General features: G+C 38.3%; 1 protein-coding gene across 1 annotated transcript; it reads left to right on the forward strand.

The window, feature by feature from the left end:
* The first annotated feature begins 909 nt into the window (after nt 1–909).
* Nucleotides 910–13,012, forward strand: NSRP1 (nuclear speckle splicing regulatory protein 1). Its single transcript, XM_029084769.1, has 6 exons — nt 910–993; nt 6,433–6,489; nt 7,746–7,877; nt 8,810–9,017; nt 9,602–9,710; nt 11,989–13,012. The coding sequence occupies exons 1-6, from the start codon at nt 919–921 to the stop codon at nt 13,010–13,012; spliced, it is 1,605 nt and encodes a 534-aa protein (XP_028940602.1). The 5' UTR covers nt 910–918.
* The last annotated feature ends 2,482 nt before the right edge of the window (nt 13,013–15,494 follow it).

Genomic DNA, 15,494 nt, shown 5'->3' on the forward strand with positions numbered 1-15,494 from the left:
TAATAATGCGGTGGGAAGGCGTGGGACGCTGCCGCAGTGGTGTTGCCGGGACAACACTTGGGAAGTAGAATCCCCTCAGGTTTCCCTCAGCCCGCGGGGCAGCCGCCGCCTCCCGCCCCCCGAGCAGCGGCCTGACGGGGCCGGTTCGGTGCTGCGCTCCCGCAGCGGGGTCAGGGGAGCTGTTGGGAGGCAGGTTCAGAGCACGGGGAAGCAGCTCGTTTGTCACAATGACGATGTAGTGCCTGCGGCATCGTGGAGTTCAGCTCAAGCTACAGTCTGTCACCAGCTGTTTAGTCAGTCGTGGACTCAGGGAAAGGCAGGCGGGGGAAAAAATTCCTGATTTAGAGATCATTACCAAAAACATCGGGAGTGTTTCTGAGCACAGAGTTCAGCTGTGTCAGCAGAAGAGTTCTGTGTGTAGTTAATCTGTCCCTGCATGACATAAGATGACTAAATCTTGGCTTTTGCCATAGTTATATCTGTGGGTTTGTGGTTTACAATGCCATGCGAAACAGATTAATTTACTTCCCCAGCAAACAGTTATGGAATAGTGTCTAGTGTAGACTAAGACTAAATTTCTGGAGGTTAAACAGTAGTAATGTTGTACTTCTCTGAGGGAGAAAAAAAAATCACTCAGAGAACTCTGGACAAGAGGAATTTGTGGCCTAATTTAGGAAAATAATTGTGTCCAGAAACTTTGCTTGGAAAAAGACAGCGCTGGCTATGGGAGAAGCTGGCAAGTGTGTGGCAAGGCTGAGTGCACTGCTGCAAGTGCTGCTTAGATCTATACTTGATAACGATGCAGATCTGTGTTTCTAAAATTGTGAATGGGAGATTTTGGTTTGGAAAGTGCTATGTGTTTTGTTGTAAGTCATGTTAAAGGCAACTTTTAATTTTTTCCCTAGATATGGGCTCATTATGCCAAAAAAATTGCCACAGAAGAATCTTGCCTCGAAGAAACTCTCAGTGTTTGCAGATGACTCTGATGAAGAGGTCAGTTCACCAGTTTTTTTCTGAAACTTGCTCTGTATTCTGCAAATCATTTATTTACAACCCTTAATGCCCACATCAGCTTATGACAGTGTCACCAAGATATGTGTCATCATTTGCATTTGGGTGTGAAATATGATCTGTGTTTTCTTTAGTGCAAGTTACATGGAAGTGATTAATTGACTGTTAATTACTTTCTGTCAGCTCTTCCAAAAGTTCATGTGGCAACCTGTTTGCGAGAGTTCACAGTATCTGGGTTGTAAAGAAACTTGTTTGCTCTCCCTGGTAAATATGTCTGCAAACAGAAAGACAGGAGTAATCAACAGCTGTTTCTCAGATACTAACTTTAAAGTGTAGTTGTTAAGTTGTTAAGTATTTATCCTGTAACTTATTCCACCCAAATTTGATATAACTGATTTATGATGGTTGCACTCACTGTAAACAAAAATGAAGCTGGACAACCCAAATGTTCTGAAGGGGAAAAAAAAAAGAAAAGAAAAGAAAAAAAAAAAAGGCAAGTAATGAGAATTACTTGTAGTTCTGGAAGTACTCACAATACTTGTAATGCTAGATTGAACAATACACACCTTTTCTGTGATCAGAGTTTAGTGATACTCTGTGATGTATGACTGTACTGCATGATGTTGATAGTAGTCTTTTCTATAGTCTCCTTTAATTTTTATTTCTTTTAAATTCTGCCTTCAAATACTTTCTGTCTCCCTGCCCCAGCAGAGGGGGCTGTACACTCTAGAAATTACACTTCTGGATGTCCTGCTGTGAGTATGGCCATGGGGCATCCAAGAACTGGCAGGTATATAGGCTGGTTTGGTTACTTTACAGAAACCCAACTTCTAAACCAGATTTTTTGAAGGAATTATAACAAGTAGCTTCATAGTTTACAGGTAAAGAATAGAAACACAGAATTGTGGAGATGAGCTCTGGGTATGGATGAAGCCTTCTGGACATAATGTTACAATTTACTGAGTTTTATCAATCTAGAATTACTTATGATAATTTAATCATAATGTCATTATGTGCATGTTGAACTTTTGTCCACAAAACCCAGAAAATAACCTTTACATATACTTATAGTCTAGAATTTTAACATTTAAGAAGTTGAATTTAAATACAGAACCTGTGTTACAAAAATGTTCTCACTGCTCTAGAGCTTCACTCGATGCTCTTTTCTTTTGCATGCTTGAAAAAAATGTTAATAAAGCATCAAATAATCTTTGTGAGCCTTTGACTCATGTTATAAAAACTTTTTTTTTAATGTTTTTTGAATGAACTGGCAGTTGTAATTTTTCTGTCATAGAAAGCCTGAACCCAGCATTCCTAGTCTCTTGTGTTTGTGCCTGGTTCCATTACAGAATCCAGAATGGTGCTGTTGGGGCTGTCTGAGCTCCCTTCATACAGAACACGAAAGGGCTGAGGGCCTTCCTAGTAACATCCCCTCAGTCCTGAACATGAAACTGTCTCAGTGCAGCTCATAGGACGTACAAGAAACAAAGAGGACAGGAATGTATCTTAAATCCCATCTCTTTCCTCACTTAGTTGCTGTCCTCAGCGCTGTCAGGAGGTGTGTCCCTCCACCTGAGCTCATAGCTGGCACCATGTCTCTAAAGAGAGGGTTTCCTTTAAATACAGCTAACAGAGCTGACAGTGGATCCGCTGTCCTCAGTGGCAGGAGCATTTTCCCTATCTGTTTGGGATTTAGTGTCTTTCTCTGCGTTAAGGGGCTGACCTGACATTTTCCAGATCCCAAGATTGAGCTTGAAATAATCTATTGTCATTAACATTACACAGCAGGGGCTGGGAACCTTCCTGAGTATGGGGCTATCTTGTGTTTTTTAACTTCTCCATTTTCTCTCAATATCTAAACATTAAAGCAAAATAATGCTAATAACAATGCTAATAACAATGCTAATAATAATAATAATAATAATAATAATAATAATAATAATAATGTATGATGCTGTCTGCTGACTTTTAGCTTAACAGATCAAGTATCCTCCCTTTTAGAAAGGCTGACAGATTCACTACTAGAGTCTGTTATAAAGACTCTTAAAAGTTGTCATGCTCATCAGTATGGTACATACCCAGCAAAAAGTAATAATCTCATAACTGCCTTTATCAAAGAAGATCATTTTCTAAAAAAGCAAAATTACTTTATTAGTTCAATAATAATTTCAGAGGTTTTCAAGATAAGGAGCAGCATTTGGGAGGGGTTTCATTTCCTGTCTGCTACCTTATCAGTCAGAACTACATCTCAAATGTCTGGAGATTGTGTATTTTTAACTGAACTCTAATAAAGTTTGTGCTGGGAAATCTGCACACCTGACTTGGTCTGTGATTATATATTAGATACTGAACTTTTGCTCCTTTTTTTTAAGTGTTACTATGCATATTTCATTAAGATTTTGCCTGTACCCTTGCTGAAGGAATTTGAAAGGTTTTTTTGCTGTGGCTTAGTTTGTTAGTGGGTGTTAGTTGCTGGTGAAGATGGTCTTTGAGTTATTTCATAAGAAACAGGACATCCGGGATGGAAATTTTCTTGAAATACAGTGTTGACTGGGAAAAAGTGAACAAGGCAATTCCAGTTACTTCTAGCCAATATAGTTCTGAATTACTTGCCTTTGCAACAAGGAGTCATTGCTGTGTTTAAAAACTGTGGGGAAGGTTGTTACCCCTAGGAAAGCCTGTTGTAGAGAGTAGATGTTACAGCAACAAACTATGATATGTTAGAAATAAGTTTCCATTCCTCCTGCTTGTTATTTGTGATATATCCATTTTCTCAAAAAATACTATTCCCTAATTCATGCATTGCATTTTCAGAGGTTACTCGTCAGTATTCCCAGTGCACTGTTCCATGTTCAATTTCATCTTTGGAATTTAGTTGAAAATATTTCTGTGGTACAGCAGATAAAACTTCTGTTTCTTGATTGTATCAGAAAGGAATTGCATCTTAGAAAAGATATTACTGAGGAGAAGGAAGTGGAGAGGAATAACTTGAGAGGATGTATGTAAAATCAAGAGTGATTCAAAGAAAGTAAAGTGATTTTTGCCATTTCTCATCATATGAGTGGTAGGGTATGTTACAGAATTACCAAGTAACTGGTTTAATCTGACAAAAGGAAGTTGGGTTTTTTTCTCCACACGGTCTATAATCAAGTTGTGAAGCTCATTGCCACAGGATATTGTGGCATGGCCAAAAATATAAATGGATTCAGAAATGATTAGTCAAATTAAGGGATGTCTCTTGGTGTCAAACAATGGTCCAGGTGCATCCTCCAGTTCAGGAAGTCCCTGAACTGGTTTCTGGAAGCTGGGAGGGAATGCCAAGGAAAGCTAATTCTGCACGACTTGTTTTTCATGTTTTTTCTTTTAATCTCCTGCTGGTAGCCATGGCTTGTGTAATGTGTGAATTGAGATGACTTTATTGCCTGACTTGATTTGTTTTTTCCCCATGAAGGCTTGAGTCTGGTGCATTTAGTGATCATCCATGTGCAGGCTGTAGTTGGATAATAGAGGTTGCTGTGAGGGCAAGCCCCAAGTTTGAACTTCTATGTACATATATGAGAGTGGAAATAGCTCATTTTAAGATGTTTTGATACCAAATTGTCATGAATCTAAGGATTTCACAGTCCGAGATTTCTTATCTGATGTGGGAAGAATGAAGTGCTCTGAGCAGAGTCACATCTCAGCCCTTCACAGACATGGACATGAAAGTTGTCCAAGGAAGTTGTGGCTGCTCCTCCCTGGAAGTGTTCAAGGCCAGGCTGGATGAGGCTTTGAGCAACCTGGTCTAGTGGAAGGTGTCCCTGCTGATGGCAGGGGGGTTGGAACTGGATGATCTTTAAGGTCCCTTCCAATTCTAACCATTCTATGATTCTATGACAAAGGGCCACAGAGTTGGGGCAAGATCCATAGAGACACATGCAGGTGTCTGCACTGGAGTTCCCTCAGCTCCCTGTACAGTCAGTGGAGATGCGGGTGCTTCTGGGGCACAACTAAGCTCATTCTAAAGTAGACACCTAAAATCAGTGAGATGAAGTTTTCTCTGGAAGTGTCAATTTCTCCATCTTTAACAATGAAGTGCTCTTGGACTGACAAGCTCATTTGAAATACAAGCTTTGCATTTTGGGAACTGTCTGACTATATGTCCTTCTTTCACTTGCTGATCACATAGAGCTCCAAGTTATCCTGCTGTTGCTGTTTGACCAGATACTTTTCTGCATGTCCAGTTAAAACTAGGTGGTTGTAGTGAGAGATTAAACTCAAACTAGATATAATCTGCCTGACGTCACTGAAACATTTCATTTCCCTTTAAAATGTATTTCACTTTAAACAAAAGTAATTTATTTTACATGTCTACTGCAAAGCAACATGTAGAGAATTCAAAAGGGCAATGTTGAAGTGCAAAGCCCCACCATGGGTCTTTCATAACAGGTTGTATTAGAGCAGAAGCAGCTTTTGGTTTGAGAAAAGGGATGGAGAGGTGTCTTACGTTATCTGTCAGTAAGGACCACGCCTGGGGTTTTGGTAGCAACTGCAATTTCCTTCTAGAAAATATTAAACTGTAAGCTTTGTGCTTCAGAAGAATAGCTTGAGTGCAGGGAAAGGAGAAAGTGTGAGACAGATTGCTGAGTTTATAGGGCCTTTAATAAATGGGCAGTTGATAAGTAAAAACAATACAAAAGGACGGGAGGTTCTCATCTATCAGAGCTCACAGCACAACAGGAAATTGTCAACCATAAACCATTAGGGAAGGTGTTTGTTTCTGTAAACTTACTGCTGCTCTAGACAAATAAACAGCAGGTGGTGTCTTTACAATTATATGTACAATAACAGGGACTAGGTATTACTTTTGTGTTTATGTAATCTTTGTACATCAACACTTTTATTTCATGTGGACAGACAAGGGAAACATTCTAAGCAGCATTTCAAATATTTTGATGGACTAAAGCTGCTTCTGTAAATACAACTGGAGAATCTATTTTGTCTTTTACTGAGCCCTTGCTTTCTGGCATAATGCAGGGGAGATTCCTTACTGTTCAGGTGCCTTTCTGTAAAACCAATGTCAGAGTGTCTGATAAAGGAATCCTTCATTGATGACCCTTAATATGTCAAGCAGAGGATCATCTTCCTCAAGAACCAGAAAGAAGTCTAGGTCTAATGAAATAGTGTTCTTAAACTCATCACCTTTTTAATAAAAAATGCATATTTATGTATGTTGAGGTACTGCAATACTTTGCTCATGGAAGAGGCTGATTCTTTGTATGCTTGTGAATGAATTTGTAGCTTGCTTACATAAAAATATTATTGAATTGAGAGACTGACTTATATAATGGGACTATTATATAGTTTGTTAGAATGGTAGAAAAACTATATTTGCTGTGTCAATGTAATTAATTTTATTTCTGCAATGCTTCCTTCCTGTAGCCATCTGTTGGTGAAAGTCTTCAGAAAGAGGCATTGAAAAAACAAGCAATGAAACAGGTAAGGTGCAGTGGGAGCTCTTAATTCCCATGAGAAATTAGGAGATTACTGCATCCATTCTCTTTTATTAGATAATCACTGAAACATAATTGTGCAACTTCAGAGCTAGAGTCACCCTTTAAAAAAATTCCATGTAATTTTATAATTTTGTGTATTGCTCTTTGCAGCACAAGATCTTTAAAACTTGACTAGACATTCTCAGAGCCTTTCCTCTAGCAAAGACCTTGTTTCACTTTTCTGGGCAAGATTGTTCTTTTTGAAATTCTTCTGGCTATGATCAGAGTAGCTGAAAAACTGCCCAATGAAAGCTTTGTGAGTGAGGTTTAACACAGAGCTGGTCATAATTTAAAACACAATAAACTTCCTGATTGCTCAGTGCAAGCACTTAAATACACAAGATATTGAGGTTTGTTTTGTGACACTGAAGGTTGATGTTTTTAGAATTTCTCGGTTTGTTTCATTTGTAGAATGTAATGTTACAAAGTATTGGGTTTTTAAGTATATACTGACAGAGAGCCTTTTACTGTTACTGAGGAGTAAGTTGCACAGAGGAAACATCATTTCTACATTTAAAAAAGTTCCAGAGCAATAGAAGACATAGCTAGAAGAAAAAGATAGTTGTGCATCACACATTTAACACATTGCTGGCTTTTGATGGAGGTGATGTGTGCTTGAGAGAAACTTGTGTGGTTGCCACTCAGCATTCCTCTCCTGTTGTCAGGAGATCTGATCTAAGGGCCCCTTCGTAGTTGGCTTTTTTTCTGAGAGGGCTTTTAAAAACGGAGCAATTTCACAGTTCTTACTTCCAACTTGACTGTGCAAACAGAAGATAGAACTGTGAAATATGGAATCATATCCTGAATTACACTGGTACTATTTGGACCTTTAGGGAAGGGGGATAAACTATAGATGAAAACAGATAGTAAAATTTATTGAAATGTTTACTGTTTGTTACATTATTTGACAGAACAGTTGGCTCATTAAGAAGTTTCCAGTATTGTTTTAACTTTTGTGCTTTGCTGCCTTTATTTCCTGTAACTGCAATTACTGGTCATGATTTGGTTGTTCATCTTCTCAATCCTGGTAAACAGTTGAAGAACTTTGTAGATCAGACTGTTTTAAATTTACACTCAATGTTCCAATGGATAGTTTTTATACTATAGATCTGTTTAAATTACAATATAGGAATAAAATGTTTGAAAATAGTAAAAAATTTCATGCTTCATATTTTGGTATCTTCTCTTTTTTCTTTTTAGACTAAATTGGAGATTCAGAAGGCTTTGGAAGAAGATGCTACAGTGTATGAATATGACAGTATTTATGATGAAATGCAGGAGAAGAAGAAAGAAAGTAATGCCAGAGTGTTATCTGGAAACGATGACAAAAAGGTCGATACCTGAAAATGTATGCTGTCTGTCTTATCTCTGTGTGCTCCGAATAACCCTGGTTCCTTAATGTTCAAGCTTTGTCAGATGCGTTTTCTCTTGGGGCATACAAGTATTGCACTCAAATTCTGTTACATAAAGTAGTAATTTGCAAGAATTTTGGCAAAACTGTTAGTTCAGAGTCGTGATCTAGTGGAATTCTGGAGGGCAGCAGGCTACAAGTTTCCCACCCAGTTTATGATATACATATAGCATTTCTCTCTGAGTTTCTGAAGAGAATGTTACAGTGGGTAATAGGATTAGAGGCAGGGGGCCCTGCAGCACTTCTACTTCTGATAATAAAGACTCTTTGCTTATTAAGCCAACAAACATAAATCCTCCTTCCTCAGTCAGTAGCGTGCTTCCTGGAGGACTGTCAGAAGACCAAAGTAATCCACTTTCCTTGGTGAAATGGGAGCTGGTTTCCACAGCCCAATGCCTTGTTTCAAAGCATTGGTCAATTATCCTGACAAGTGAGATTTTCATTGTTACCTACTCTGTTTCATTTGAAAGCTCTTGTTGGGTTATGTGGGTGTAAAGGAAACTTCCTGTTCCTTTACAGCAATAGAAAGGCAAGACTAGTACAAGTCAGAAGATGGGTGAGAAATCAAAAACCATTTGAGCAAAAATAATCCTAGTCAAAGATGGGCTGAATGTTTTGATTGAACACAGCAACCTCTTTTGTTATTGGGAAGCATGCCATGTTAGTGATCCAAATGGAAATGATGGTTTATTTCTGATGGCTGTCAAACAGTGTGAGAATATGTTAGACTAGCTTCTGTCAATTTTCTTCCATTGCAAACTTTCTTCAACATCTCCAGCAATCCCAATTTGTGTTTTCTCAGCCACCTTTGTTACCTCTCAGCATTATACCTTTTTTTTCTCTCCTATTTTAGCCCAGATACATCCACAATATCCTCAAAGCAGCTGAGATTAGAAAGAAAGAGCAAGACAAAAGAATGGAAAGAAAAATTCAGAAAGAGCGTGAAATGGAAGGAGGAGAGTTTGCTCACAAAGAGGCTTTTGTGACTTCAGCCTACAAGAAGAAGCTGGAAGAGAGGGCTGAGGAGGAGGAAAGAGAAAGAAGAGAGGCAGCTATCGAGGGTGAGATTCACACTGAAATAATTCCCCCTAAGAAGTATGGCCTTGTATATGATTTCAGCATTGTCATCTGGTCTCTCTGTGAGGCTTCAGATAAGTAAAATCAAAAAGGACCAGACAGCAGCTACTGAATCAGATCCCACTTTTCTGTTATTTTCCTTTATACATGTTACAAAAGAAACAGAGGAAGCTCCTCTGTTTGTGTGTCAGTACTATTTGGGTTGCTACTTTTGATTTTTGAGGAAAGGTCAGTTGTTGAAGGAAGGCTGGTAAGCCTGGGTACAGTGATGCTTACACTCCTGATTTCAGACATTCTGTACAGTGTCCCAGGAATAGGTGTGAAGAATAGGATATAGGATCATAAGATAAATCCTATTGGAGTGGACTTCTGCAAGTCGTCTGTTCCAGCCTTTTGCTCAGAGCATGGTCTGCTGTGAGGCCAAATCAGGTTGTTCTGAGCTTTTTTCACTCTGGGCTTGAGAACCTCCAGAATGGAGATAGCAGTCTTGGTGGTGTCTACCAATTGTGAGTTGTGTCTGATGAGTATTTGTGGCACAGTAAATCCAACCTTCCTTTCTTCCTCTTAGCATACCTGGATGTGACCAAACAGAGGGATCTCAGTGGATTTTACAGACATCTTTTAAACCAGAGGGTAGGGGAAGAAGAGATGCCGAAATGCAGCTTCCGTGAAGCCAGGTAGGATGGGATTCCAGAAGGCTTTCACATGTAAACCAGCTTCTGGCTGTTTGTGATTCCAGACTCACTGGAACACTGTAAGAATTAGACAGAAAGTAGTAAAACACTGGTGGGATAAGCTGACTGCTTTCTACAGCTGATTAACTCAATTATTTGGAAAATGTCTAATGATCATTAGTGGTATCAGAGAGACTATCAGAGAGAAACAAGCGGGAGAGGCATGCTGTTTAAAAAGTATCAAGAGGGCAGTCATACTTGTAGTACTGCTTGGTGTTATTCTAACCTGTGTTTACTTTGGTTTACATAATATTTGGCAATATGCATTTAGTTACATACTTTGGATCACAAGGGAGACAAAAGGTAAAATAGTGAGCACAGAGGTAAGTCATAGGAGATGATGTTGTGATACCAATTCCTTGAAAAGAATGTGGGTCTCTAACTTATTTAAAAATAAATTAATTTAGTGTTGATACTGTGGTAAAAGGAAATTAATAAAATAGAAAGGAAATCCAATGTGAATATTTAAAAATCTTAATATATGCACATTCAAAGCAAAGTAATGAGATGAGGCTGAATTATTTATGTAGTTGAGATGGTGAAATTCTGCCCTGTGGATAAATATGGTGAAGGGGTTATGCTTCTTATATGCAACAACTGATCATTTGAAACAATTAATTCAGGTTAAACCTCACTTGAGATAGGCCCTAAACCCGAATGTCAGTAGTTAAATGCTTGGCATCACAAAGAAATTGCATTATTTAGAAAGTAAATTCTTAGCTTAAATGAAGAATGTGATCACAGTGAAGTTACTCAGCTATCTGAAATAAGGGAATTCTTGATTATGTCTTTAGTATAAGGATATGCCACCTTATTGGAAATAAATAGAGAAAAGTAGTGTAAAAGAAATAGGAGGTAAGAAAAGCAGAACAGCTCCCTGAATTTAAGCAGAGAATGGAAAATTCGAGGACACAGTTTTGTCATTTGAGACTTAATTTATCAGTATACTGATATGTTTGGAAAAACATCCTGTGTCAGGCTTTCACCAGTGTGAAATACCTCCTTGGTTTCAGTGGTACACAAAGATTGCTACTGAGGTGGTTAAATGAATTTTGCATTTTATGGTTTCTTCTTTTCATTGATGAAATCTAAGTTACTTGCATCTGTATCTTTATATAAACAGCAGCAGTCGTTGTCAGCCCACTTGGTTGTCCGTTTGCTTTAGTAGTTCTTTCAGATCATCTTCAGGAAGATGTAGTTCTGTACTGTGTATAGATCATTTGAAATGATGGGGTTTTAATCTTGCAAATTAAGGAAATATTCCTTTTGTGATTTGTGTGTAAAATTAATTCGAGGAAAGCTTTCAAATAAGCTCAGGTGTATATTTTAATTTTATTCTTATTATGGTGGTACAATAGGATACAGAGAGAAAAAGGCTTAATTTTTAGATCTCAGAATTTGCATCACTTGCCTCTAAAGGGATCCACTTTGGACTTGTCATTTTAATTAATTGGATTACCAAATAAATTATCAAACTTTACAGCGTAGTTTTCAGTCGTCGTTTGTAGACTAACCGTGCTTTCAAGCACACATCAACCATTCAACCTGACTAGGTGGTGTGCTGATTCATCCCAATTTACCACAGACTGTCACGGTAGTTGTATGATTAAAAAGAAGAGACACGTGGTTTGTGTGAATAAACGTGTGCTTCGTTATCAGTCAGAAAAGAACGATGAAGCAAAACCTTTCTGTCTCCTGCCCAGATTGGTCCTCCATGGGTTGGCTTTTTTTATGAGCTGTTTAAAGATACTACTTTCTATCTAGTCACAAGAGTGAGATCTTCACAAATACTGGATTAAAAAAACCTGCTACTGCTACTAATGGAAGCTATGTTCTTACCTCTGTCATCAAAACAGACAGCCTGCTGCTTCTCTGCACTATTATTTGATGTGAAAAGAGGAATAAACACATAGGGAAAAAAAGCTTATACAAGAGTACAAATCCATGTCTTTTTCCTTAGGTGGAGGCTACAGGTACTTAACCACAGTCATTCTTTTAGATAAGTTCATCAGCTCGTGTGCACCAATGAACCAGATACAGATACTTAATAGAAATCCTTTGCACTGGATTCCTGGAACCTGAGGCACAGATAGAGATGTTCTTCCTTAGACTTGTCAGCACCATCTTTTGCTTAAGACCTGACCAGAAGTCAGTTTGTAGAAAAGTCTGAGATTGCAGGCTGTGTAATGTTGTTTTTTCTTTTTTAACATAAAAAATGTAGGATAAAGGAAGAAAAATCTGACAGTTGTGATGAATCCAACCAAAGGAACACATGCTCATATGAAAGGCAAAGACTGAAGCCCTCTGCTAAGAAAGAGGATAATCCAGATGCTGATAGTGACTTGGGAACTGATAGTAGTGATGATGATAAGAGACACAAAAATAGTAAAGTAAATTTGAAAAATAAGAAAAAGAGAGAGAGCTCTGTGAGCAGTGAAGAGGAGGCTAAACATCACAAGAGCCAGAGGCATTCCAGGTCACCAAGCTCATCCAGTGTGGAGGAAGAGCTGCGCACAAAAGCCCCAACAAATCATCTTACAAAGAAGGGAGAGAGCAGATCAAGCAGAAGGGGAAATGATGAACAATACAGGGAAAAAGATTATGAGAGAAGTAGGACCCACGAAAAGGATCACCAAAGGGAAAAGGAAGAGCGACATAGATATGGGGATCATACTAATAAAGATAATTACAGAAGGAGGGAAGAGCAAGATGATAAACAAAGGGGGAAGGAAAGAAAAGAGAGGGAAGGACGTGGCAGAGAGTGGAGGAAGGCAAAGGAGAGAGAAGAGAAGGGCTCAGAAAAGGAACGAGAGAAAGAAAGAATAAGAAATGGTAAAGATAGATACAGTGACAGAGAGAAGGAGAGCGGAGAGAAATACAGAGAAAAGGACGATCGTGGGAAAGAGAGGAGAGAGAAATATGGTAGTGATGAAAAGAAATACAGAGAAGGGAGGGAAAGTAGTCCTATGTATTTAGAAAAAGATGGGGAGGCTGATCTGGGAAAAGAGAGAGAGGTGGATGAGAAGAGAAAATCCAGCTCTAGAATTTTGTCTGAGCAGAAACGTAAAGCTGGAGAAGAAGGGGAGAAAGAGGAGAAAGAAGCAACATCTAAAGCATCTGAGAGCATGAGTAAATTTGCCAAACGGAGCAATGAAGAGACAGTCATGTCGGCACGGGACCGCTATTTGGCAAGGCAGATGGCACGTGTCGGTACTAAATCTTACATTGAGAAGGAAGAAGATTAACGTGGCTGTGGTGGACAGAACCACTTCCTCTGTCAACTAAGAGGAAAAGCCACTGCTGCATGGACTCTTGTACAGAAGTAAAAGTGTATCCTAGCTATTTATTCCTGGCTTCCATTTAAGACATTGTGTGTGCCGTAGTAGCAGAACAACTTTCTAAATTCATTGATGGATCACTTGATACACACCCTTAGTCTGTTTATACAGTTGAAATATTAAATTTGGCTGATTGTCCACCCTGGCTTCAGTACCCTGTCCTGGGTATTTGAAGATTCTGGGGTAGACCTAGGAGTGTTAAACAACATAAGGTGAGAATACTTCCCCCTGGCAGCCCCTACTCCTTTCACAGCTGAAACAGTGAGCTCTGCCAAAACAAAGGTGTTCTCAGCCCTTAGCAGGAGTCATTGTTGCCCAGCGATGCTTTAAAAATGAGAAACAGATCTGTAAAAATGGGGAAAACAAGAAAAAGCCTGAATAATAATCTAGGAGATCTCTGTATGAAGTATGGCATTTTGTAAGATAAATGCATATTGACATATGACTTTTTTATTTATGTGTGGGCTTTGGTTTTGGGGACCTGATGTACAGAAACACTTCAAATAAAGTGTAAGATACATACTGGGTCTAATGTGTGTGTCTTTTTTAATCCTTGTGTTATTTTACTGCATCTTTTTTGTGTGAAATAAGGTATGTGAGTCTTTTTTCATGTATTACAGTGATATCTGCTTGTTCTACTGGAAGTGATATTTTAGATTTGTCAGTCTGTCTGTTCAAAGGTTCATAATCAATAATAAAATTCTCTCCAAACTATAACTTGGTAAGTAGGAAATCTGACAGTGGTTATAGGTTTTAAAATACACTTTCACCACTTTTCACAGTGGTTTTCACTCTGTTTTGTAGTAAATTTATCACTTTTATTCTTTGGCAAGGTGAGCTAATATAAAAATATACTTTGAGATTTGTGTTTCTCTAATGTTTTGTTCAGCAGACTTGGTAATGAGACAAAATGTGAGTAAAATTAAATGCCAGTTTCCAAAGACTTGAAATGCAGTGAGTTTCATATGTAAGCTAATCGAGTAGCCAGGCACTTACTCCCAGTGTGGATTGGTTTGTTTTACTGTTCTGTCTAAACAAATGTAACATGCATTGGTTCTTCTGTTGGAATAGAATGAAAGAGTATTTAGCAGTGGGCCAAGGTTCAAGCACTAAAGGAAATCCTCTGCTTTTTGTCAGAGGCCTTGTTGGTGTAGTAAACTGGACTAGCTATTCTGGTTTTTCTTGGAACTGATTTTATCTTTGTTCTTCCCATGAGAGAGGCACAAGAGACGTCTACAGATGGATTATGAATATTAAATTTATTACAATAACAGTTTACAGTACAAGGCACATACTGATGACTTACAATCAGCTTGCAACACTTGTAACTAAACAGCTGCATAAATTAATACAGGTGCATCATGTACAAGTTGGAGGGAATACTTAGTTCTGTACAGCTAAAACTCCAGCTTAATTCTCTTTGCTTAAAAGGCAAACATTGGTCCCGATTTACCAGTTTCATAAATTCCTTTTCACTGTTCAGAACAGAGTAGGATATACTTGTGTGACAGAGAAATGGAAGGTGAGCTGAAGAGAAAGAATTTATTTGTTTGCCTCAAAACACTTTTAATTGCAGTGCAGCCCATTTGGTATTAATGTGACTAGTTTTTGTATAAAACCAGTGTTTAATGTATGGCTGCTTGTTGAGCTATCTGATAAATACTGGTTACTCTAAATGTTTTCAGGTGGATATGTAAAAGGGAGAAAAAAGAAACAATGATAAAAATAAATGAATCAAGTTCTCAATATTTCAACCACTCAGCTAAATAGAGGTACTAAAAAATGAAGTTATCGTAAGAAGGTTTAGAAAACTTCAATCTAGCATACCATATAACAACAACAAAAAAAAAAGGAACTAAACTGCCTTGCAAGTTCAGCTTTCAGCTTTATAGATGAACACATGGATGTATTTTATCTTTGAATTATTCAGGAAAAGAAAAGCCTTTTTAATCCACTTCTAAAGGACTTCCTTGCCCCCTGTTCCCATAAAGACCTGACTGGATTATCCTGGTGAAAAGAGAGCAAAGATCTAACATCACAATCTTCTGGACTGCCTATTTCTAAAAATATTTTCCCTGTGACTTCACATGTCAACATTGCTTTTTATATCTTCAAATAATTTTAAAGACTTCTCTCAGTATGTCTGTACTTGGAGTTCATTATTCTAATTTTTCAACTGAGAAATTGAAGTTGAGAGACCTTGCTGTATTTTATACTGTTGCAGGGCTCTTGGAGCTTCTTGGCTGACTTGTGATCCACTAGAAAATAGTGGTGTTTCTTGGGAAGTTGCTCAGTATTCTGTGCTACAGCCACCCAGAGACAATGTCTGTTGTATATTAGTGTCTTAAAAAATACAAATTAAAGGTGCATCTTTTTGCCATTTCAAATG

Source organism: Antrostomus carolinensis, unplaced genomic scaffold (assembly GCF_000700745.2).
Source record: "Antrostomus carolinensis isolate BGI_N321 unplaced genomic scaffold, ASM70074v2 scaffold8214, whole genome shotgun sequence".
Taxonomy (NCBI): Eukaryota; Metazoa; Chordata; class Aves; order Caprimulgiformes; family Caprimulgidae; genus Antrostomus; species Antrostomus carolinensis.

Bases quoted from the DNA above. Each gene is read 5' to 3' on its own strand.
- NSRP1 (XM_029084769.1), top strand. From the start codon at position 919: ATGCCAAAAAAATTGCCACAGAAGAATCTTGCCTCGAAGAAACTCTCA. The intron at 7,878-8,809 runs GTCGATACCTGA...CTCCTATTTTAG, and splicing joins CTGGAAACGATGACAAAAAG to CCCAGATACATCCACAATAT. The intron at 9,711-11,988 runs GTAGGATGGGAT...TAAAAAATGTAG, and splicing joins TGCAGCTTCCGTGAAGCCAG to GATAAAGGAAGAAAAATCTG.